We start from the raw sequence: 21,913 nt of genomic DNA, 5'->3' as shown, positions 1-21,913 counted from the left end.
CCTTTGTCCATGTGCTCTCATCGTTCAACACCCGCCTATGAGTGAGAACATGCGGTGTTTGATCTTCTGCTCCTCTGTCAGTTTGCTGAGAATTAACACATCTTTAATATCATTTTATGTGAAGTTTTAGAATCTGCTGGTCTCAACAACTTCCAGTTGGTAATTTTAGTTGGGATGGTGTTAAAGTTTTAGCTTAGCCCCAGAGGAACTATCATCTGTATAATGTTGAAGTGAAAAGCCTCCAGCCAGGCGTGGTGGCTCATGCCTGTAATCCCAGCACTTTGGGAGGCTGAGGCGGGCGGATCACGAGGCTGGGAGTTTGAGACCAGCCTGGCCAACATAGCGAAACCCCCTTCTCTACTAACAAAATACAGAAAATTAGCTAGGTGTGGTAGCAGGCACCTGTAATCCAGGCTACTCGGGAGGCTGAATTGCTTGAACCCGGGAGGTGGTGGTTGCAGTGAACCGAGACTGCGCCACTGCACTACAGCCTGGGTGACAATGTGAGACTCCATCTCAAAAAAAAAAAAAAAAAAAAGAAAAGTCTCCCTTTCCCCAGAGGTGGATTTTCAGGGAAGCTGGAGTTTGATGTGCAGGGCTCCTTCCAGGATCTAAAGAGGGGCCCAAACAGTGTGTGCATGTGGTCATGTGTTTTTGTGATTTTTGTAAAAGTGATACCCTTAAGGAGCATGTGTTGGTTGGTCCCTTTTGCATTGCAATCAAGGAATACCCTGAGTAATTTATAAAGAAAAGAGGTTTATTTGGCTCAGGGCTCTGTAGGCTATACAAGCATGGCACCAGCATCTGCTCAGCTTCTGGTGATGCCTCAGGAAGCTTTTAGTCAGGGTGGAAGGTGAAGGAGGAGGAGACACATCACATGGTGAGAGGGGGAGCAAGAGAGAAGCCAGGCTCTTTTAACTAGCTAGCTCTATGTGAGCAAAGAGTGAGAACTCATTTGTTACTGTGGGGAGGGCACCAGGCTATTCATAAGGGATCTATCCCTGTGACCCCAACACCTCCCAGTAGGTCCACCTCCAACATTAGGGGTCCAAACGAGATTTGGAGAGGACAAACACCCAAACCATATCAGAAGGCACCTAAATTGTGTAAGCTTCAGGCCCCATAAACTTCAGGCCCTTATGAACTCTGGATCTTCCTTCCCTTCCCTCCTGTCCCTTCAGTCCTTACTTTTCTTCCTGGGAGGAAGCTGGTAACTGTCACCTTACCCCTGTGTGTCTTTTCAGAGATACTTTGTTCATTTACCGGTAGCTGCACACTGCTCCATGTTCTCCCTTGTTTTTTTTTTCACAAAGAGAGAATGTTACACAAACTGTTCTGTATTTTCATTACTCATTTAACAGTGTATCTTGTGGGTCATCCCATTCCAGTATGTAAGGAGTTTCCTCATTCTTATAGCCATTCAGTATTCTATTACAAACGACACCGTAATTTAGTTAACCATTCTCCCACTGATAGAGTATTCTATTGTATGACTATACCATAATTTAGTTAATCATTCTGGACATTTTGGTTATTTCCATTCTTTTGCTATGAAACACAGGCGCTGCAGCCAGTAACCTATATAGGTCAATTCTGGCAGGTGCCAGTAAAAGTGCAGGCTAAATGCCTACAGGTAGCTGGGTCAGCCATCTGCATCTCTTTTTTCTTTTCTTTTTTTTTTTTTTTTTGAGATGGAGCCTCTCTCTGTCGTCCAGGCTGGAGTGCAATGGTGCTATCTGGGCTCTAACCTCCACCTCCTGGGTTCAACTGATTCTCCTGCCTCAGGCTTTCAAGTAGCTGGGATTACAGGTGCCTGCCACCATGCCTGGCTAACTTTTTGTATTTTTAGTAAAGATGGAGTTTCACCATGTTGGCCAGTCTGGTCTCGAACTCTTGGCCTCAGGTGATCCACCCACCTTGGCCTCCCAAAGTGCTGGTATTACAGGCATGAGCCACCGCGCCCAGCCCAGACATGTGCATCTCTTAGGGCTTTCATGCCTAGAGGTATTCCATGGCCAGGGAAGGGATGCCCCACTGCATTACCAATGCTTGTATTTTCCAACTTTATTGCTCTTTGACAGTCTGATAGGTGGAAAGCAGTATTTCAGAATATTTTACATTTGTATTTCCTAGTATGGGGGAGGTTAAGTTCCTTTCAGATATTTAAGAGCCATTTATATTTTCCTTTCTGTAAATTTTTTCATTCATACTCCTTGCCCATATTTCTGTTAGATTATTGACTTGTTTCTTATTTCTGCATGCTTTTCAATTATTAGGAAAATGAGCCCTTTGTTTGGAATATGAGTGGCAGATATCCCCTAGTTTGTCAATTAACTCTTGGCTTTGCTTTTTACCATGGAAGAGTGCTTGATTTTTGCAGGGTTGAATATTTCAGTCTTTTCTGTGTGCCTTCTGGATTTGTTTCATTTCCAAAAGGCTTTTGCCTCTCTGACATGATTTAGAAAAATTTTTTTAGAGGCTGAGTCTCAGTCTATTGCCCATGGTAGAGTGCAGTGATGTGTGGTGGTGTGATCATAGCTCATAGCTCACTGCAGCCGTGAACTCCTGGGCTCAAGCAATCCTCTCACCTCATCCTCCCAAGTAGCTGAGACTGCAAGTGTGTAGCTGGTTAACTTTTTTTTTTTTTTGTAGAGACAGGCTGATCTTAAACTCCTGGCCTCAAGCAGTCCTCTTGCATTAGCCTCCCAAAGTGTTGGGCTTACAGGCGTGAGCCACCATGCCAAACCCTGAGATGATTTTGTAAATCCTTTATTCTATTTATTTTTTTGTGTATAAGACAGAGTCTCTCTCTGTCACCCAGGCTGGAGTGCAGTGTTGCGATCTCAGCTCACTGCAACCTCTGACTCATGGGTTCAAGCGATTCTCCTGCCTTAGCCTCCTGAGTAGCTGAGATTACAGGTGCTTGCCACCACGCCCAGCTAATTTTTTGTATTTTTATTAGAGATGAGGGTTTGCCATGTTGGCCACGATGGTCTCAAACTCCTGACCTCAGGGTATATGCTCACCTTGGCATTCCAAAGTTCTAGGATTTTAGACTTGAGCCACCTTGCCTGGCCATGATTTTTTTAAATACTGAAATCTTTGATCCAGCTGTAATTTTTCTTGTAAAGTGTGAGGTAGGGATAGTTTTTTTTGAAAGCATTCCACAGCTGTCCCAACAACTTGATAATCCCTTGTTTCCCCACAAGTTTGAGAGGCTACTTTAGTGCTTCCTAAATTTGTGTATGTATTTGGGTCTACTTTTGAACTTTCTGTTCTGTTTAATTGATTGGTCTATTCATGCGCTGGTATCCTATACTGTTTTAATCACTGTGGGTTTATAATATGTTTTAACATGTGGTGAGGTTGATTCCTACTCTTTACCCTTCCCACCCTCTTCCTGCTTCCAGAATTTTCCTGACTCTTCCTGCTTATTTATTTTCCCACATGAATTTTCAAATCAACTTGTTTAGCTTCAAAAAAATTCTGTGTACATATTTAATTGGATTGTGTACATTTATAAAGTAACTTAGACATCATTAACCTCTTTATGTTGTCTTCTATCCGGAATTTACTATGCCCTGCCATTTGTCCAAGTCTTCTTTTTGTCCCTCAATAACACACCCAATTTTTCTTCCTATAGCTGCTGTTTATCTCTTATGAAATTTATTCTTAGTGTTTTCTATTTTGTGATGCTCTTGTAAATGGGGTCTTTCATCCTGGTTTCTACCTGGTTACTGCTTATAAATGTTGATTTCTGTTATATTAATTTTGTTTGTTGTTTGGGTTTTTTTTGGAGACAGAGTCTTGCTCTGTTGCCCAGGCTGGGGTGCAGTGGCATGATCTTGGCTCATGGCAAACTCTGCCTCCCAAGTTCAAGCAATTCTCCTGCCTCAGCCTCCTGATTAGCTGGGAGTACAGGTGCATGCCGCCATGCCTGGCTAATTTTTTGTATTTTAGTAGAGACGAGGTTTCACTGTATTGCCCAGGCTGGTCTCAAACTCCTGTTCTCAGGCAATCTGCCTGCCTCATCCTCCCAAAGTGCCAGGATTACAGGCATGAGCCACTGTGCCCAGCCAGTCTGTTATATTAATTTTGAACCCAATAACTGAAGTCTTTACTGGTTGTGATAGTTTCTCAGCTGAGCTTCTTGGGCTTTCCAACTCAATACTCACATTATTGGCAATGAATGGAGAGTTTATTTCTTCCTTTCTGATTTTAATACCTCTTGTTTATTTTTGTTGTCCAGAGCTTTCAGAGCAATGTGAGGAATAATAATAACAGTAAAATGGATACCCTTTTCTCATTTAGGAAAGTATCAATTTATTTCTGTTTTAGTAAGATTTTGTTTGTGTAAGTAAGCTGGATATTGAATTTTATTGTATGCCTCTCCAGTGTCTGTGGAGATAATCAGATGACTTTTCCCCTTGATCTGCTCATTGCCTCTTCCGGTCACCTTCTCTTCACATCACCTCTTGACTCCCACCAGGCTAGGAGCTCTTAATTGTAGGGTGCAGGGGTGGAGCCTGAGTCCTCATTGCCTAGTGCCAGGCGATTTTGAAAGAACGAATGAATGAATGGCCTTAGTGGTGAGAGGATTTACCCAATTCCAGGGCCAGGCCCCCAGAGGCCATGTGACTGATGCTGGCTTTACTCACCTCCTACAGCATTTCACTTCCTCCATGGGCCTAGGGGTAAGGGGAGGCTAGTCTGGGCTCCCAGACTGGGCTTGCAGGAGAGACCAGCAGTGGTGTCCTTCAACGCTTGCTAAGCGCTTATCCTGGCCCTCACTGGGAACTGGTGCCTCAGAGAGAATTGGCCCTGCCCTGGGTCTTGCAGAGGGCAGTGGGGAGGAGATACCAGACACAGCACCAATCATGCCACTGGCCAGTCTCACGACAGTGGCTGAGGCCGTGTGTTGGGGTGTGGGGTGGTGCCGATCCCAGAGATCATGGAGGGTTTCCTAGAGAAGAAAATGTGAGCTGGATGCTGGGATAGCACAGGGGAAGGGGTGAGGGGGCTCAGGCAGGGAGAAGAACCTGTGTATTCAGAGATCTGGCAGTACCTGGCCTTGTGTAGCACATGGAGCACAGGGGAGGAAGCTCTAGGACAGAACTTGAACCCATGGCTTGAGAGGGCCGTGCAGGCTGCTGGTGAGGGGACCACTCTCGGCAGCCCTGCCTCTGACCTGTGCCTGTTTGTCTATTCCAGCTCTGGACAGAGCCCTGCCAGTAGGGCCTCTGCTGGTAGGAACCATGGCAGAGGCTGGGGATGCTGCACTGTCGGTGGCTGAGTGGCTGCGGGCATTGCACCTGGAGCAGTACACAGGGCTCTTTGAGCAGCACGGCCTGGTGTGGGCCACTGAGTGCCAAGGCCTCAGCGACGCCCGCCTGATGGACATGGGCATGCTACTCCCTGGCCACCGCCGCCGCGTCCTGGCTGGCCTGCTCCGTGCCCACACCCCGCCGGCCCCCGCACCCCGCCCCACCCCACGGCCCGTGCCCATGAAGCGCCACATCTTCCGCTCACCACCTGCGCTTGCCACTCCACCTGAGCCGCCGCCTGCAGCTGCTACAGAGGATGAGGGGCTTCCCGCCGCCCCGCCCATCCCCCCCCGGAGGAGCGGCCTTCCGCCCACGTGCTTCGCCGCCCAGTCCGCAGCCCAGTCCACAGCCCCGTCCACAGCCGTCCGGGACCCGGTGCTGCCCCCGCTGCCTGCTAAGCAGCATTTGGCAGAGCTGAGCGTTCCACCCGTGCCGCCCCGCACCGTACCCCCCCGCCTGCTGGTGAGGTGAGTGGATGCCACCCAGGGTGGGAGGCTCACGGGCAGAGGATCCCAGAGGCTTGATGAGGAGTTTGTGGCCTTTGGTGCTGGGATAAGAAGGGCGCTTCGGAAATGCAGGGAACAGCTGCGCAAAGCTCGGAGGAGAAGAGAGCTGTCTGGGAACTCGGGAGGAGGGGAGAGCTGTCCAGGTACTCAGTGTAGTGCTGGGGTTGTTGGGCGCCTGACGGTCAGGCCTCTAGATTTCTGTCTTGGGTGGCTGGGTGGACAGTGGTGCCGTCACTGATCCAGAGACCCAGGAACAGAAGTGAGTGTGAGAAGAAGTCGAGTTCAGCTTGGGACCTGGCAGGCGTGAGCTACAGCAGGGCATCAGGAGGCAACACGTGGAGGAAACGGAAAGCTGGAGGCTTGGGGTGGGGCTGAGGGGACTGCCCAGGACCTGGTGCTGTGCTCTTTCACACCCTGCTCGCTTCTCCCACTGCCAAATGTCACCAAATCCCGGGACACGTCTCAGGCCTCATCCTGCATCCCCTCCCTCTCAGAACTGTTTTCCCTCCTGGGCTCCTGGTACCCTGTGTTTTTCTTGAGTTTCCCCTAGCTCCCGTGGATGTTCCATGTTAATCTCCTTCACAGGTGCCCTCCCTTCCTGCCATCTACTAGGGTGCCCGGCTGTCAGGGAGCATCCCCAGACAGGGTAGATATGTGTTCAGGGTGAGGGGGATTTGGTGGAGCACTTGAGTGAAGTCAGGCTAATCTTGGAAGGCTTCTTAGAGGAGGAAGGGGTGTGTGGAGAGCGGTCTCCTGGTCCCCGTTGTTTGTTGTGGGGCACTCTGCTGGGCCCTGTGCTTCCATGGTCTCATTGATGCTTGCATCAGGACTCCTGGGAGATTCGTGTGCTGGCTTCATGCAGGACAGGAACGAATCTGAGAGACAGCGGGCAGGGGGGCCCTGGCTGCATCGAGGCCAAGTGTATAGGCAAGGGGGCCTTGTAGGGAGGATCTGGGAGATTCTTCCCACCCAGGGAGGAGCATTAAGTCAGGGGGCCTTGAAAGCCGAGCTAGTGCTGTGGTGTTTTGAGTGTTGATTGGTGGAAGCGCAAAAAGGGTACATGCTCGTCCAGGGTTTACACAACTGGTAACAGGTATAGGGTCTCTTCAGGAGCCTGGAGGGAAGCTCAGACGGAAGTTTCCTGGTGCCCTTGCGCCCTCTAGTGACCATTCTTCTGTATGCAGAAGCAATTTCTATTTCAACCCCAACAGCTGGTGGGGGAGAAAAAGAGAGAGGAGATAGCCGGAAGAGAGGATAGAGGAGACAAAGTCTGTCTGTCTCTGGGGTTGGAAGTGGGAGAACAAAGGGAAGAGGCAGGGCCCTGGCCAGGTCCCCTCTCAGGCCCTTCCTGTGACCCCCAGTCGGGCAGTAGAGGCCTGGGTTTCTGCTTAGGAGGCAGGAGGCCTGGATCGGGCCCAGCTAGCTGTGTGACTCTGATGAGGACCTGCTCCTCTGGGCCTGTTTCCCCATTAGGTGCCCTCCGTGGTCCTCCACAGCCTCTGGCCCCTCCTGGTACTGACATCTGAGTTCAGGAGGCTTGCTGGGTAGGAGGAGAGCCCTGTCCGTGCCCCTGGGCCCCAGGGTACCAACCCCTACTCTCAGAGCCTGTGTGAACGTAGCCACTTAGCCAACATGAGGAGGAGGCCAGGCCCCGTGGTCAGGAGGAGGTTTGGCCCCTTGTAGTTCAAGGACCCAAAATCTGTCCTGTGCTAAGAGAATTGGCAGAAAATTATTTCCTGCAATTTGGAACTATTTTTTTACAGCAGAGTAGGGTAGAGTAAGCTGCCAAGCCTGGCTTTCTGTGTCTGGGGGTCTTTGGCAGTTGGAGTCATGGGCATCTGCAGTCCTCAGCTTTGTACTCACTCAACTCAGAGAGTGTACAAAGTCTTCAAAGCCCTGTGGTAGAAAAACTCACAGCAGATGGAGTCTCATGTGAGCCGGGTCCTGTGGTGATCAGGGTGGGGGCCAACATGGAGCCTGAGTGGCCACCCTGCCCCTTCTCAGCCCCTTCCTGTGACCCCTAGGCTCCATGGCATGTGGAGGAACACTGCTCCTGCCCACCCCCTTGTGGGAGTCCCACCACAATGTCACATGACATGAGCTTCCTACCCCTGCTTGCAACTCCTCGTGATGGGGAACTCACTCCCTCAACCTTGGGGCCTTTCACACAGGTCATGTGGTAGCTGAGGCCTGTCATCTCCAGGCTCCCTAGTGGGGTGTGGGGGCGGATGGATGCGTGTGCACATGTGTACTCTCAGGGTCTTGAATCAGTGTGAGGCATGCCTGGGGCCGTCTGTGTGTGCACCCATAGAGATGGGTGCGGGTGGCAGTGCAGGCTGTCAGGGTAGTCGTGTGTCTGTGCATTTATACATTCAGGCGGGCTCTGAGAGTGTGTGAGACTAAGATGTAAAAGCGTGTAGAGATTTGTGCAGTTTCAGCGGTGACACGAAGTGGTGTGTATGTGAGTTTATGGGGACCTTTGTGTTCACATGTACTGCTGTGGTGGGGACCCCGACAGTGTGTGAGTACATGTGTGAGTGTGCGCATGCTGTTTGAGCAGTACATGGCATGTGTGTGATTTGGGCACTGTCAGGCTTGAGCCAGTGTGTGCATATGTGTGTACATATGCTGCCACGAGAGTGAGCCCATTAGGATGTCAGCTCCACTGGGGCCAGGATCCTGGTCGATTTTGTTTGCTGCTGAATTTCAAACATCTAGAATAATGCCGCGTGCCTCCTAGGCCCTCGGGAAGTATATTGTGGGGTGAGTAGATGAATGCCAGTGTGAGCTTGTGTACTGGCAGGTGCTGAGCTTGGGGTGCATGTGAGTAAATACGCATGTGACTCAACACCCAGTGGGCGCCCTCAGCACAGCTGGGCCATAGGGCCCTGAGCTCACCGCCCCAGCTCCCCTTCCCCTATCCTGCTACCCAACCTATGTCATCCCAGATGTTTTAGGAAGGGGGAGGTTTTCAGAGGAGACAGGTGGGGAGAACGGGGCTGGGATAGAATTCTAGGCCACAGACCAAGGTTTAGGCAAATCAGAAAACAAGCAAGGATGGAGTTCCCTCCTCCCTGCCCTGGCATGGCCCAGGACTCTCAGAACCAGCCTCATCATTCTGCCTGGCCTGGGGGGACTCCACACCACCCCCAGAGTCTGTACCCCCTGCCGTTATTATCATCATCATTATTAATAGAGACAGGGTCTCTCTCTGTTGCCCAGGCTGGAGTGCAGTGGTGCCATCATAGCTCATTGTAGCCTCGAACTCCTGGGATCAAGCGATCCTCCCACCTAAGTCTCCTGAGTAGCTGAGGCTACAGGTGTGTGGTATCACACCTGGCTAATTTTTAAATTTTTTGTAAAGATGAGGTCTTGCTTTGTTGCCCATGCTGGTCTTAAATTCCTGGGCTCAAGCAGTTGTCCTGCCTCAACCTCCCCAAGCACTGGGATTATAGGTGTGAGCCATCGCACTTGGCCCCATACCATTAATTTAAGCTCGTGCTGGGGAGCTTGCTGAGGAGTCCAGAGATTCTGAGAAACTTGCCCAGAGTCGCCCAGCCCGGCAGAGGGGAAGCTGGTGTCTAGACCCTGCCTCCTGGCTTCAGGTCAGGTTTACTCAGCCCTGAGTGTCACAGACATGAGCCCTGTGAACTGGCTTCCCTGAAGGTGGCAGGGGGGTCATTTCTGATGTGAAGTTCCAAGGTCACGCCGCAGATCCCCTCCCAGCTTGCTCCGGCCTTTGGTGTCCCTCTCTAATGCCTAGATGCTTGGAGGCACCTCAGGAAGAGGGAATGTATGCCCAGAAGGCAGCTGCCCAGCTGGAGACATGCCGCCAGGTTTCCCTCCTGTGCCCTTGACTGCCCTGCAGCCCAGCCAATCCCTAGTCTTCCTGGAGGCTGATCACTTGTTGCCAGGGCAGAACTTTTGCCCTTCAAAGAGCCTCTTTCCCAGCCTCTCTGGGCCGCCTTATGCGGGTGGGGTAGGGGAGAGGCCACCGCCAGGGCTTCTCAGTCAGGACTTCCTGGGCGTCCACCCTGTTAGGCCTTGCAAGAGGAGTGGACACTGTTGGTTGTCCCATCCCAGTTTGGGAGGGGGTGCAGCCTGGGGGCGGGGAGGAAGTATCTGCCCCGGGGGATTCTGGGTGACTTTTCTCTTTCTCAGTGTTCAGGAAGTGTGTATGTTGGCCACGGCTACAGGGGGTGGGGGAGGCAGAAAGCAGGAAGCCTCCGGGAGACCAGAGCTAGGTGCAGACATACACACACACACACACACGCTCTCTCTCTCTCCCCTCCCTCTCTGTCCTCTTCCCTCCTGGACAGATCCACAGTTGTACACAGAAACACACACACACACACACACCACACACGCGTTGAGAAGTGATTCACAAACACTTAAAGACATAAATCATAGGTGCAAAGCCATACCTGGATCCAAAAACCGCTAAGAGAACGTAGCCTCAGACCCACCCAGGGGCCAGGGGCCAGGGACCAGGGACCAGGGGCCAGGAGCCAGGCTTGCAGGTACACGACATTCTTGGGCGTACACACCCGTCTGGCCAGAACCGTGGGAGTCCTCAGCCCCAAGACCCGGCAGGCATCTGAGGGTGAGTGAGGGGCCGTCGAGGGGCTGCTGTCGCTATTGTTGCTGTTGGCAGGTAGGAGGGAGGCCCTGGGAGGGCTGGAGCCCCTGTCTGTCACCTCTGGCCTGGTGTTCTGTGCTGCTCTCCTCCGCCTTCTCTTTTTTTCTCGTAGGGCTTTATCTTTCACTTTCTCCACTTCTTCTCTTTTTTCCTTGCCTTTTCCTTTTCTCCCTGTCTCTCATCCCTCCCTCTCCCCTGGGCTTTCTAGATCTCCACCTCCCCATACACCTCTCCTGGGTCCACCAGGAGCCCACAGTGCCTGTTTTCTGGGTCTTTCTCAGATTCTGTCCCACAGAATGCTCCTCTTTGGGGTTCTGCCCCTTGGGGGCCTGGTGCTAATCTCCTCACTTCTCTGCGCGTAGCTCCCGGCACCCCTCTGGGGATTCCCTCGGGGAGGCTTAGTTTGGCTTATCTCACTGTCAAGTTCAAGGGTGCTGTGATTCTGAACCTCCCACCTCAGACCTCCCTACCCCGGGTGATGGGGAGATAGTGTGCTTCTTACCTCTCCCCCCCAGGACTGGTGCTGTGGTGGGTGCTTATGGAGTGTAGGGGGTGGTCTCCCATCCCCTCAGTTACTGTGGATCCCTGATGAACTCAACAATCCTGTGCTCGCGTTACTGGGGACATAGGCCTCTACCAAGTCCTGTCCACACACCCTGTGCTCTCCAGCCCAGTCCTTTGCCCTCGGCTCCTCTCTTCCATAGGGCCAGAAGATACCTGCACTTGCTCTTTCTGCCTGGCTGGCCTGGACCCAGGAGGGGCTCAGCGAGCTCCCTGAGGACTGAACTTCCTCCTACTTCTTCCCTCAGGAGCCAGCCCAGGGCCACGCCTGGGACATGCTTAGAGCTGCTATGGGAAAGGAGACCTCTGCCACCTCCTGCCCAGACAGGGCTGGCCTGTGGGAAGCTGAGTGTAGGTCTGGTGGTGGAAGGCCAAACAGGTTGTGTGGGCTTAGAGGAGGGAGCAGTTTGATGGACTTCCTGGAGGAGGAGGCCTGTCCTGAGCACAATGGAATTAATAATTCCAGGTCATTACATGAAAAAAAAGCCCCGAGCAGAATGCTTGGCATATAGTGAGTGCTTAGCAAGTGGTAGCTGTTGTCCCAGGGAGAGGTGCTGAGAGCTGGGTGAAGACGTGGTTGTGAGGATGGGCTCCAGGTGAACTGGACGCTGCTGTATGGAGAAGCTGGGGAGTTGCTGACCTTCTCCAACGATGAGGATGCAAGTAGGATGCTGGTCATTCAGCACACACTTGCTGAAGCCCCCTCTCTGCTGGGTTCTGCTGGGTGCTGCTGGCAGCATGGAGAGGACTGGCCCTAGGGACTCTCAGCTTGTGCAGACGTTGAGAGGCAAACCATGGACATCCCATTCTAGCAAGTGAGACCCTAGGAAGGGCTGTCTATGCTGGGCCATGGCCAAAGTGAGCAGAACAGAACCAGGAGAGTGCTGGAGGGGATGACCTTTGGGTCTCATGATGGAGGAGGAAGGGAAGAAGCCACAGAGGAAGCAGGAGGCATAGGACTGAGGCCTGGGGTCCTGAGCAGTCTAGGGCATGATTGAGGAAGTGGGCAGCTGGGAGAGTTTACCCCTGTGGAAAGGGGACATCAGGGTGGGACACAGATGTCCCCAGATCATTGGACGTGCAGCCTTGCTGGTGAGAGTCCAGGGGCTGGGATTGGGCCAGGTCTCTCCAAGACCTGTGTGACATCTTGTGGGGAAGTGGTGACTCTAGGAAGGGGTTGGGTCTGGGTTCTTAGTCCTCTGAGGCAGTTCATTGAAGCAAACGTTGACCCATATGACCATATTGAGTGATCGGAAGTGTGGAGGCTCGGGGAGCCCCAGGGAGGCCCCAGATTAGCCTGAGATATGAGGGGAGGCTTGCAATAGTGGGAGGATGGACGTATGATTTGGGCTTTTGTAGGAGGAGTAAGAGTTGGCTGGGCAGGGAAGAGTGTTCCTGGTGGAAGGAACAGGGTATGCAGAGGCCTGTAAGTATGCATTGATAGACTGCAGCTCAGTCAGCGAGGGCTGGAGTGTAAGTAGGGGGTGAGTTCAGTGTTATCCTGAGATATGCAGACTGCCCCACTGTGTGGCCTTCCTGCCCTCAAAGTGCGACCTGGTTCTTTTGGCCAGAGATTGGTGTAGACAGAAAGATAGGAAGGGGCAGGGGTGAAGAAGGAGGTGGCATGAGAGGCTGCTGAGGCTATGAAGCTGGTTCCTGGCTCAGCCTGTAGGGCCTGGGTCTCCTTCAAGGTGAAGAGGCTGCGCTGATGCCATGTGCAAGTATCCCTCCTTTACTGAATTAGCAGTGAGCCTGGAGACAGATCAGTGAGGAAACTGAGGCTCAGAGAGGAAGGGATCTGCTCAAGGTCCCAAACCAATGAGTGTTTGAGCTGGGCTCAAGCCCAGGTCTGCCTGGCTCCAAAGCCCCCTTTCTAGTTAACTGAGTGATCACACATCTCATCTTACCTGGGACAGGCCCTGTTTGTGCCTGCTGCCCTGATGCAGTTATTACTAGTGCTTCTTTTAACTCTTAGAGGTGTTTCTGGTTATTTTTTATTTTTTGAGCTGGAATCTTGCTCTGTCTCCCAAGCTGGAGTGCACTGGCGTAATCTCTGCTCACTGCAACCCCCGCCTCCTAGGTATAAGCAATTCACTGCCTCAGCCTCCTGAGTAGCTGGGATTACAGGCACCTGCCGCCACGCCCAGCTAATTTTTGTATGTTTAGTAGAGATGGGGTTTCACCATCTTGGCCAGGCACATATTGAACTCCTGACCTCTTGATCCACTCGCCTTGGCCTCCCAAAGTGCTGGGATTACAGGCTTGAGCCACTGTGCCTGGCTGTGTTTCTGGTTTATACGATTAATTATGTGGTCATCCTCCTCTGACCCATTCTGGCTTGAGACCCTCCCATGTCCCATAACCCCCAGCATGAGGTCTGCTTTGTATATTTTTTCTGATTCTATAAAACAGATTTAGGCTGAACCAGCCCCTTAGCTGCCTGGTGTGCCTAGCCTCTGGGGAATAGTGGGTGAGAAGGTGGGTTCACATGCCCCTTTGGTAGAGGAGAAAAGGCTAAAGGAGCAGGGAGCCAGGGGTGCGGGGTGAGTGGGGAGAAGCTCTGTGGAAGAATCTTGGAGGTCGCCTAGAGGAGGAGGCCCGCTGAGCTGCATTTTGATGTGGAGGTGGGCTTCTGTGGGCTATGGGAGGGAGAGGGGAGAGAAGGAGGAAACAGAGTGAAGGCTTGGAGGTATTGCCATTGAGGACGGGTCCCAGTGGGTGAGAAGTCAGTGAGTGACATCCCAGCTGGGCCTCAGCTGGACCTCGGGTTTGGAGCAGGGCCTTACTCTTAGTGTTGCAAGCAGTGAGAGGCTGGGACTCCAGTTATGGCGGGGACATTCCTTGGGCCCTATTCTTGGTAGGGGGTCACTGCCCCTTCCCTGGGGTTTTCCCATATGTTGTGCCTTCCTGAAAGCACTTCTCCTTTCCTGGGCTCCGTCCTGACTCAGCAGTGCCCTGATATCCTGTGGTAAGAAGGCAAGCAGGGAGCAGCCAGGAGGCTTCCTGGAGGAGGTGGCTAGAATTTCCAAGAGGCTTCTGAGAGTCCCCTTTATACCACCTTCGTGAGACATGGTGCCTTCCCTGTGGAAGCTCTGCTGGGAAAGGACCCTTTGCATCAATTTCCCTCTCCCTTCCTGCTGTGGTCAGGGCAGTGATGTGTTCCCTCTCAGATGGGTCCTGAGTCCTGGTGGCCCATGGGAGGAGGCTGGCCTCAGAGAACCCCTGGGACTCTGGCATGGCCTCGTTTGCTCGGCTGTGGTGCTGGGCTGCCAGGGCTCAATCCCCGCTGTGGCACCAAGGACAAATAACCTAGCATTTATTTGCCTCGGTTTCCTCCTCTGTAAAGTGGAATCATGATGAGCCTTACCTTACAGAGCACCTGTAATGAGTAGATAAATGAGGAGTCCATGTCAAGTGCTTAGAAAATGGCTGGGAACACACATGTGGACACATGCGCACACATAGTTAATGAATCCAGGTATCTGTAAGTCCCTGCTGAGTACTGCAGATACACCAGTGAGGAAGGAGGGTGTGGAGTTTGCCTCAGGGAACCTGCTTGCTGCCCAAGATAGGCAGACCCCTCGCAGCGGATCAGGACAGTGGTGGGAGATTCACTGTGGCGCCAGAGGAGGGGCCAGTGCTGCCGGACCCCAAGGATGAGGATGAGCAGGTGGGCAGTTTTTCTCTATGGTACCACTTTCCCCTCAGCTCTGGCCCTCAGACCTGGGGGAGCTTTGGGAGCCCAGCCCCTTCAAATCTGTTTGGCATTGGAGGGATGGCGCCTGTCCCCACCTCCCTGGACTGAGGTCTGACTGGCTGTGGCCTGACAACTTAGAATTCTGTTCTCTGCTGATCCCAGGCCTGGCCTCCACGCCCCTTCCTCTTGGGCTCTGGGAGGCAGCAGTGATGGATTAATTTACTCATCAAGAAGTCTCTAAGGGAATCGCAGGTGGCCCGCTAGGGCCAGCACCCCAGATCATGCTTTTGGGCCTTCGGGCACTCCCTCGGTTGCTTGGTCATTGTTTACCCCTTCCGTTGCCTTCTCTTCCTCCTGCTGCCTACCTGCTCACCTGTCCACCCACCTGGCCCACATACTCTTGCTACTGCCTGGGCTTTGGGGGGACCAAGTCAAGTGCTGCCCCTGCCCCAAAGGGACTCAGGTCATGTGGGAGAGATAGCCTGATACAGTGCCTACCAGGAGGTCTTCATAGGTGCAGCTATGAAAGTACATTCCGACTCAAGACTCCCATGGGCCCCCCCTTGGCCTCAGATTCCCAGAGAGGCCCATCAGGTAGGGAGCAGCTTGCCACCAGGGCAGTGACAGGCCTTCGTCTGCCGAGGGGTCCTTGAAGTGATCCGAGCCACAGCCCATGCAGCTGTCCAGGGGCCGTTCTCTGTGGCCCTCCAAGTGACAGCTCAGGAGTGAAGGACTGGGTCTCACAGCGGATAGTGACTCACAGGGAGCCAGCCGGCTTTGAAAGCTCTTGCCTAAGGGGCCAGTAGTCTTTTAACATCCCCACAGGCGTGGCTTCAAGTCCCTGCATGGGATGTGCCCAGTTTGCAGAACGCCATACTGTGCAAAGCTCAAAGCTCTGGTTTCTCTACCAGGTATAGAATCTGCTTATAGCTTCTCTCTGTCCAGACACTGTTCCTGTGCGGGCCGCGCTGCCAGAGGCAGTGGTTGCCTGGTAACGTGGCTGACATGCTATCGTTTGCAGGTTTCCAGGGGAACAGAGTTGGAAACCTAGCTGAAGGTCAGCTCTTCACACAGAAGAGGAAAGGGTTTGCGTAACTTTTATCTACACTTGGAGAAGAGGCAAGTGCAGTAGAAGGCAACGTAGAAGAAGCCAAGTGTCCTAAGAAGCTCATAAACTTTGGAGTCAGGGTTTGGATCTTGGCACAAAGGAGATACTTTGAAAAATGTCATTTAGAATAATTTGTATGAAGCTCTTAATGGAGAGCAGCATAAAGGAGGGGTCAGGGAAGACTTTCAGAGAAGGGCAGTGTGGTTTTAGAGTTAAAGGGTTGCTTCCCACCTCCCAGGGTGGGTGGGAAGAATCAGGGGAGGTGGGAAGATTGCTTGATGCCAGGAGTTCAAAACCAGCCTGGACAATATAATGAGAACCAGTCTGTACAAAAAATTTAAAAATCATCCAGGCGTGATGGTGCATACCTTGAGACCCACCTATTGGGGAGGCTGAAATCAGAGGATCACTTGAGCTCAGGAGTTTGAGGCTGTGATCACGCTACTACACTCCAGCCTGCCACAGAGTGAGACCCAGATTCTTAAGAAAAAATGGTTTAAAAAATGAGTGGATGTTCCCAGGCAGAGAACAGGGAGGAGGGTGTTACTGGTGGAGGCCACCGCAGGAGTGAAAACCTGGAATCATGACCACGCCCAGGCAGACCCTGTCACTGCCTCCCAGCCCCTCCTTGCTTTCATGGTAGCTGCACACTGTCAGCCATTGCCAGGAACATTAAGGCAACAGACAAGGCCAAAAATAACCCAGGGAAAAATTGCCCATCCACCCTGATTCTCCTCCTTGGCCCCTGCGGGACACCAGCAGAGACGGCTGGTGGGGCCAGGCCTCCAGGGCTCAGGCACCTTGCTCCAGCGTGTGGTGCCTGCGCATCCTCGTGTGCTGGCACGTGACACTTCCTGTCTTGGTTAATCCTCCTAGCACTCTGCCAGGTCAGTGATAGAGCCCCCATTTTACAGAAGAGGAAACTGAGGCTCAGAGGGGCTAGGTGCTCACCCCAGGACACACAAGAATCAAGAAACTAAGGCAGGATTTGAATTCATGTCCTTGATGCCAAAGCCCTTCAGAAGACAGACTGTCAGGAGCAGTGTGATCTGTGCTGAGACAGAGGGGGACGCTGTATACCTGTGAGAGCCCAGGAAACCCTGAACCTGGCCTTGGAGAATCTGGGGAGGGTTCCTTGGGGAGTGGTAGCAGAGGTGAGGAGCTGGTATTGTGGGAGATGGATCTGGTGGGAGGAGGTGAGTTTGAAGAGTCTGAGGGCATCAGGAGGTAGTGAATATCCAAATCTGGGCAAGAGCAAGGTGATCCTGAGTCAGAGACCCACAGTTCGGGGCCTTAGGAATTGGTTTCTGAGGCTCTGGTCTGTGCCTCAGGACTTGCAGCCCATTCAGTCCTGACCCTTCTCTTTGCCATCAATGTCTTCTTATCCTTAAATGCTCAGGTCAAGTATCACCTCCTCCAGGAAGCCTTCCCTTACTCCCCATTCTGGTCTTTATCCCTTCTTCAATGTGGAGACCCAGTGGGTGTATGTGACTAAAAGCTAGAGCATTGAGGATGGGTGACCACCTCATTCAGGTCAAAGAGGGTACCTGCTTCTTTCAGGCTTTGGGGAACCGGGAAGGATTTTGCCTCACCTCATTTGGGAGATGAGGTGAGGAGGGCGCTGTGCAGGAGGGCTCCTGTCTGTGTGAGTTTGTATAGTGCCTGAGTTCGGCTGCAGTTCAGGTGAGCTGGGGCTCAGTAGGTTTCAGTCTCGGCTCTGTTGCTTAGTGATGCCCAACTTTTGTTCTGTTCCCAGCCTGCCTTCTTCCAAGGAAGAGGAGTCATTGCTGCCATCATTGTCATCCCCTCCCCAGCCAGAGCCTAAGGAGCCCCTGTCCCCCCTCCCCCAGGCGCCTCCCCACTCCCCGTCTCCACCTCCCTGTCCCCCGGAGATACCTCCGAAGCCGGTACACCTGTTCCCGGAGTTTGGTGAGTGCTACAGCCAGGGGATGTGGGTCTAGGGAGGGCCGGGGATCTCTGGGATCAGGCCCCTGGAGGGCATGCAAGGATCACACTCCTTTCTGTGCAGCCCTGCCACCAGCCCCCTGCGTGGCCATGGGCAGGCCACAGCTCCCTGAGCGCCATTCTCTTCATCCTCACAATGGAGACAGCACCCACCTGTCCCACCTCCTGACTGTTAAGTGTGGGGCCATGGCTGGCTTTGTCCATGGTCTGATTTCCATGGTGTTGGGTGGTTTGCTTTTCCTGGGGTCGGCCGCATTTCTCGATTTGTGTTGCCCTTTTAGCATGTTTTGGACAGTCCTTAGCCCGACCCCTAACCTCACTCCTTGGCCACCCCTTAGTGCTGTCTTATGAGGCCTGAGGGTATAAATAGCACTTCCTATCCCCTGCACCTTTTCCTGAAAGCCAGGGAGAGGTAGAGGCGGGGGTCTTGGCCTGGGGGAGGCTTTGTGAAGCCCAGTGTGGTACCCCAGGAGAGGAGGCCAGGCCCCTTGCACTGAGTCCCCCCAAACCGTCTCTTACCAGATGACTCTGACTACGATGAGGTCCCAGAGGAGGGGCCAGGGGCCCCAGCCAGAGTGATGACCAAGAAGGTGGGACTGGGCATAGGGCTGTCTGCCTGTCAGTGTGTATGTAGTGTGCCCAGCTGCCTGTCAGACCCTGGGGACCACCAGACAGAGAGTGGGCAGCCATTTCCTGGGAGGTTTCTCCTTCTCCCACTTCACTCTCTTGTCATACAGGGGTCAGGAGTCACATACAGCCGCAGTGCCCTGGGCCAGGGGTCAGGGCTCTGGTGTGGCTCCCCCAGGCCCTGGCTGCATGGGGGTGGGCACGTGGCCCCCACCCCGTCTGCTTTGGGAGTGTGTGTGTCCTGTCCTGGAGTGTCTGTCTCTGTTTCACTTCTTGCATTCCTCTGTCTGTCTGTCTTGCCTCTCTAGCCCTCAGTCTTTTTCTCTGTTCCTTCATCTTTCTGTTTTTGTCTGTGTCCTAGGTCCGTGTCTGCCACTGGCTCTCCTGTCCCTGTGATCTGGGTCCCTGTGTGATCTCGGCTGGCAGGGGGAGGGGAATGTGAGGAAACAGAACTAAAAGTGCTGAGCTGTGTGGGTTTGGGCTGTGAGGACAGAGGGGGCGTGGCTGCCCCTGGGTGGGTGTGATCTGGGGCTTGAAGGGAAGGATGACGCTGAGTGGGTCTTGGGGGCAGGAGGAGCCCCCACCGAGCCGAATCCCACGGGCCGTGCGCGTGGCCAGTCTGCTGAGCGAGGGGGAGGAACTGTCTGGGGACGACCAAGGGGATGAGGATGAGGATGACCACGACTATGAGGGCGTCCCCAAGTGAGTGTCTGGCCACCCTCCTTCCCATGGCCCAGCCCATCCCCAGCCCACCCCCTCCTCGCCTCCTCAGCCCGGCCCCCATCCCCTTCTCCCTCGCTAGTGGCGGATGGCACACCAGCAGCCTGAGCTTGCCCTTGCCCAGACCGGTCGCTGCACCACACCCCATGGACGGGCCGCCTGGGGGCGCCACCCCCGTCACACCAGTCATCAAGGCCGGCTGGCTGGATAAGAACCCACCTCAGGGGTGAGTGAGACCTCTTGGTTCCTGCTGTGCTCTGCATGGGGGCAAGCAGTGTCCAGGACTCCAGGACACTGGTATCACAGATCTGAAAACCAGAAGGGCCTGAGATGATTTGCACAGGTCTCCCTCCAGGCAGACTGTGACCACCGATGAGTCCCTCCAGACCTATTTTATTGCCCTGAAAATGGGGAAGTAGCTGAGCATGATGGCTTATGCCTATAATCTCAGCTGTTTGGGATGCTAAGGTAGGAGGTTTGCTTGAAGCCAGGAGTTTGAGACCACTCTGGGCAACATGGCGAGACCTTGTCTCTACAAATAAATTTAAAAATTAGCTGGGTGCAGTGGTTCATGCCTGTAGTTTTAGCTACTTGGGAGACTGAGGTGGGAGAAGAACTTGAGCCCAGGTATCTGAGGCTGCGGTGAGCTAGGCCTGTACTACTGCATTCCAGCCTGTGTGGCAGAGTGAGATTCTGTCTCAAAAAAAAAAGGGATGTGCTGCTATGAGACTGACTTCAGTCACTCTTGCTGTAGATAAAGTCCATCTTCTTGCCAGTGGCCATTTGAGATCCTTCCTCCCTAGAACCTGGCTGATCCTCACACTGAGTGTGGCTTCCGAGGGCTGGGGTGGTCCTGGAACCTGTCTTCCTTTCCCCATCTTTTGCCTGTTGTCCCTCTGCCTCTCCAGATCTTACATCTATCAGAAGCGGTGGGTGAGACTGGATGCTGATCACCTGCGATACTTTGACAGTAACAAGGTAAGGCCTGCATCAGTCCCTGACACGAACCCTACTCCAGCCTAGGCTAGACCCCAGACTGGAGCGAGGGGGCGTCCCTTCCCAGAGCAATCCTCACCAGAGCTTTCGTCTGACCCCTTGACCCGTGTCGTCCTGGCCAGGGCTGCCGAGGAATGTAGTCAGGGTCAGCACAGGTCAGGCTGCTGGTGTGCCATGTAGTCTCTGATCAGCTGCAGGAGATAGGGCTGCAGCCTTCATTTCAGCTAAGGCTGGGGGAGCCAGCAAGGAGGTGCTGGACCCCAAAATACAGCTCCTGTCTCTCCCCCAGGACGCTTACTCTAAGCGCTTTATCTCTGTGGCGTGTATCTCCCGTGTGGCTGCCATCGGGGACCAGAAGTTTGAAGTGATTACAAACAACCGGACCTTTGCCTTCCGGGCAGAGAGTGATGGTGGGGAGTGTGGGATGTTTTGTGTGTGGAAATGGGGAGAGAAGACTGGAAGTTTGGCTAGAGGAGGGGGAGGAGAAGCCCTGCTCATCTGCCCTCTCGCATCACATTCGGGGAGGCATGGTCCCTTTGTGAGGTGGATGGAGGAAGGGGGCACCCCCCGTGACCGGCCCAGTGCTTGGCACGGTCACTGAGTCCTCGGAACCTCGTGATCCCATTTACAGCAGGAGCAGGCTTGAAGGGGTGAAGTCACTTGCCCAGCATCAGTGGCATAGCTGGGATTGGAGCCTGAGCTCATTCAAGTCAGAGAAGTCAAGCAAAGTGATGGGGGGCAATCTGGGTGGGCTTTCTGGCAGAAGTGCTGCCTGAGGAGCCTAGGGCCAGGAGACCCCTGAGGGTCTCCCTGCCAGGCCCACCTTGAGCTTGCCCCTCCACCCTTCTCCTGCAGTGGAGCGGAAGGAGTGGATGCAGGCCCTGCAGCAGGCCATGGCTGAGCAGCGTGCTCGGGCACGACTGTCTAGTGCTTATCTGCTTGGAGTTCCAGGCTCAGAGCAGCCTGACCGTGCTGGCAGCCTGGAGCTGCGTGGCTTCAAGAATAAGCTGTATGTGGCCGTGGTCGGGGACAAAGTGCAGCTCTACAAGAATCGAGAGGTGCTAAGAGGCCTTGGAACCTCTCCCCTGCCCATGCCCCCCCTATCCTGCCCTCTCTCCCTGCCCCAGGCCCACCTGGGGCCTGAGCCCTGCCTTTTCTGTTCCCTCTTTTCCTACACTGAGCCCAGCCCTTTGCCTGGATGCGTCCTCACTCCCCACAGTACTGACTGCTTCACCCCGGCTCTGAGCAGTGCCCTCCAATCCCTGACCTGACTTCTGCGCCCGTGCACCTCTGCTTATTGCTATGTGGGCCCTGAACCCACAGCCTTTTACTCTGCCCAGCTTCCATGTCCTCTCCTGGGCACCCTCCAGTCCCTGAGTTGCACCACCTTCCCTTCCTCTCCCCTCCCGAGCCTCCTGCCCTGCCCCCAAAGCCCTGCCCTCATCCCTTCCCGCCTACTCTCCAGGAGTACCAGCTGGGCATTGGCATCACCTTCATTGACATGAGCGTGGGCAACGTGAAGGAAGTGGACCGGCGCAGCTTCGACCTCACCACACCCTACCGCATCTTCAGGTGACCCTCTCTCCCCTTGGCTCACCAGTGCCCTCACTCATTCCTGATGTTTTCCTTTTGTGCAGTGTGGGAAGCTGTCCCTTCTTGTGGGATGGGTTCCCTCTCCCTGCCCAGCCCTGCACAGCCCCTCTCCTGTTGCTCACTAACCTGCTCTGATCTCCCTCCCTTCTAAGAGGTCTCTCTCTCCCTGTGCCACTT

At 53.8% G+C, this 21,913-nt stretch overlaps 1 protein-coding gene across 9 annotated transcripts in view; it reads left to right on the top strand.

Annotated features, from left to right (window-relative positions):
- Positions 1-21,913, top strand: part of ARAP1 (ArfGAP with RhoGAP domain, ankyrin repeat and PH domain 1) — a 66,408-nt gene that overhangs the window by 20,001 nt on the left and 24,494 nt on the right. For 6 of the 9 annotated variants that reach the window (XM_037740095.1, XM_017533088.2, XM_037740094.1 and 3 more), the window contains 9 exons: positions 5,212-5,791; positions 17,592-17,764; positions 18,323-18,390; positions 18,999-19,129; positions 19,230-19,373; positions 20,056-20,125; positions 20,433-20,553; positions 20,999-21,201; positions 21,609-21,715. In XM_037740095.1, coding sequence (XP_037596023.1) covers positions 5,256-5,791; positions 17,592-17,764; positions 18,323-18,390; positions 18,999-19,129; positions 19,230-19,373; positions 20,056-20,125; positions 20,433-20,553; positions 20,999-21,201; positions 21,609-21,715 — 1,553 coding nt within the window. In that variant the 5' untranslated portion in view covers positions 5,212-5,255. Of the gene's footprint in view, positions 1-5,211; positions 5,792-9,984; positions 10,485-17,591; positions 17,765-18,322; positions 18,391-18,998; positions 19,130-19,229; positions 19,374-20,055; positions 20,126-20,432; positions 20,554-20,998; positions 21,202-21,608; positions 21,716-21,913 lie in introns of those variants that run through there. The other 3 variants (XM_017533092.2, XM_017533093.2, XM_017533094.1) reach the window with 3 other exon arrangements.

Source organism: Cebus imitator, unplaced genomic scaffold (genome assembly GCF_001604975.1).
Source record: "Cebus imitator isolate Cc_AM_T3 unplaced genomic scaffold, Cebus_imitator-1.0 Scaffold79, whole genome shotgun sequence".
NCBI classification, from domain to species: domain Eukaryota; kingdom Metazoa; phylum Chordata; class Mammalia; order Primates; family Cebidae; genus Cebus; species Cebus imitator.
The sequence above is the reverse complement of the archived record's forward strand: the minus strand, read 5'-3'. Positions and strand labels throughout refer to the sequence as shown.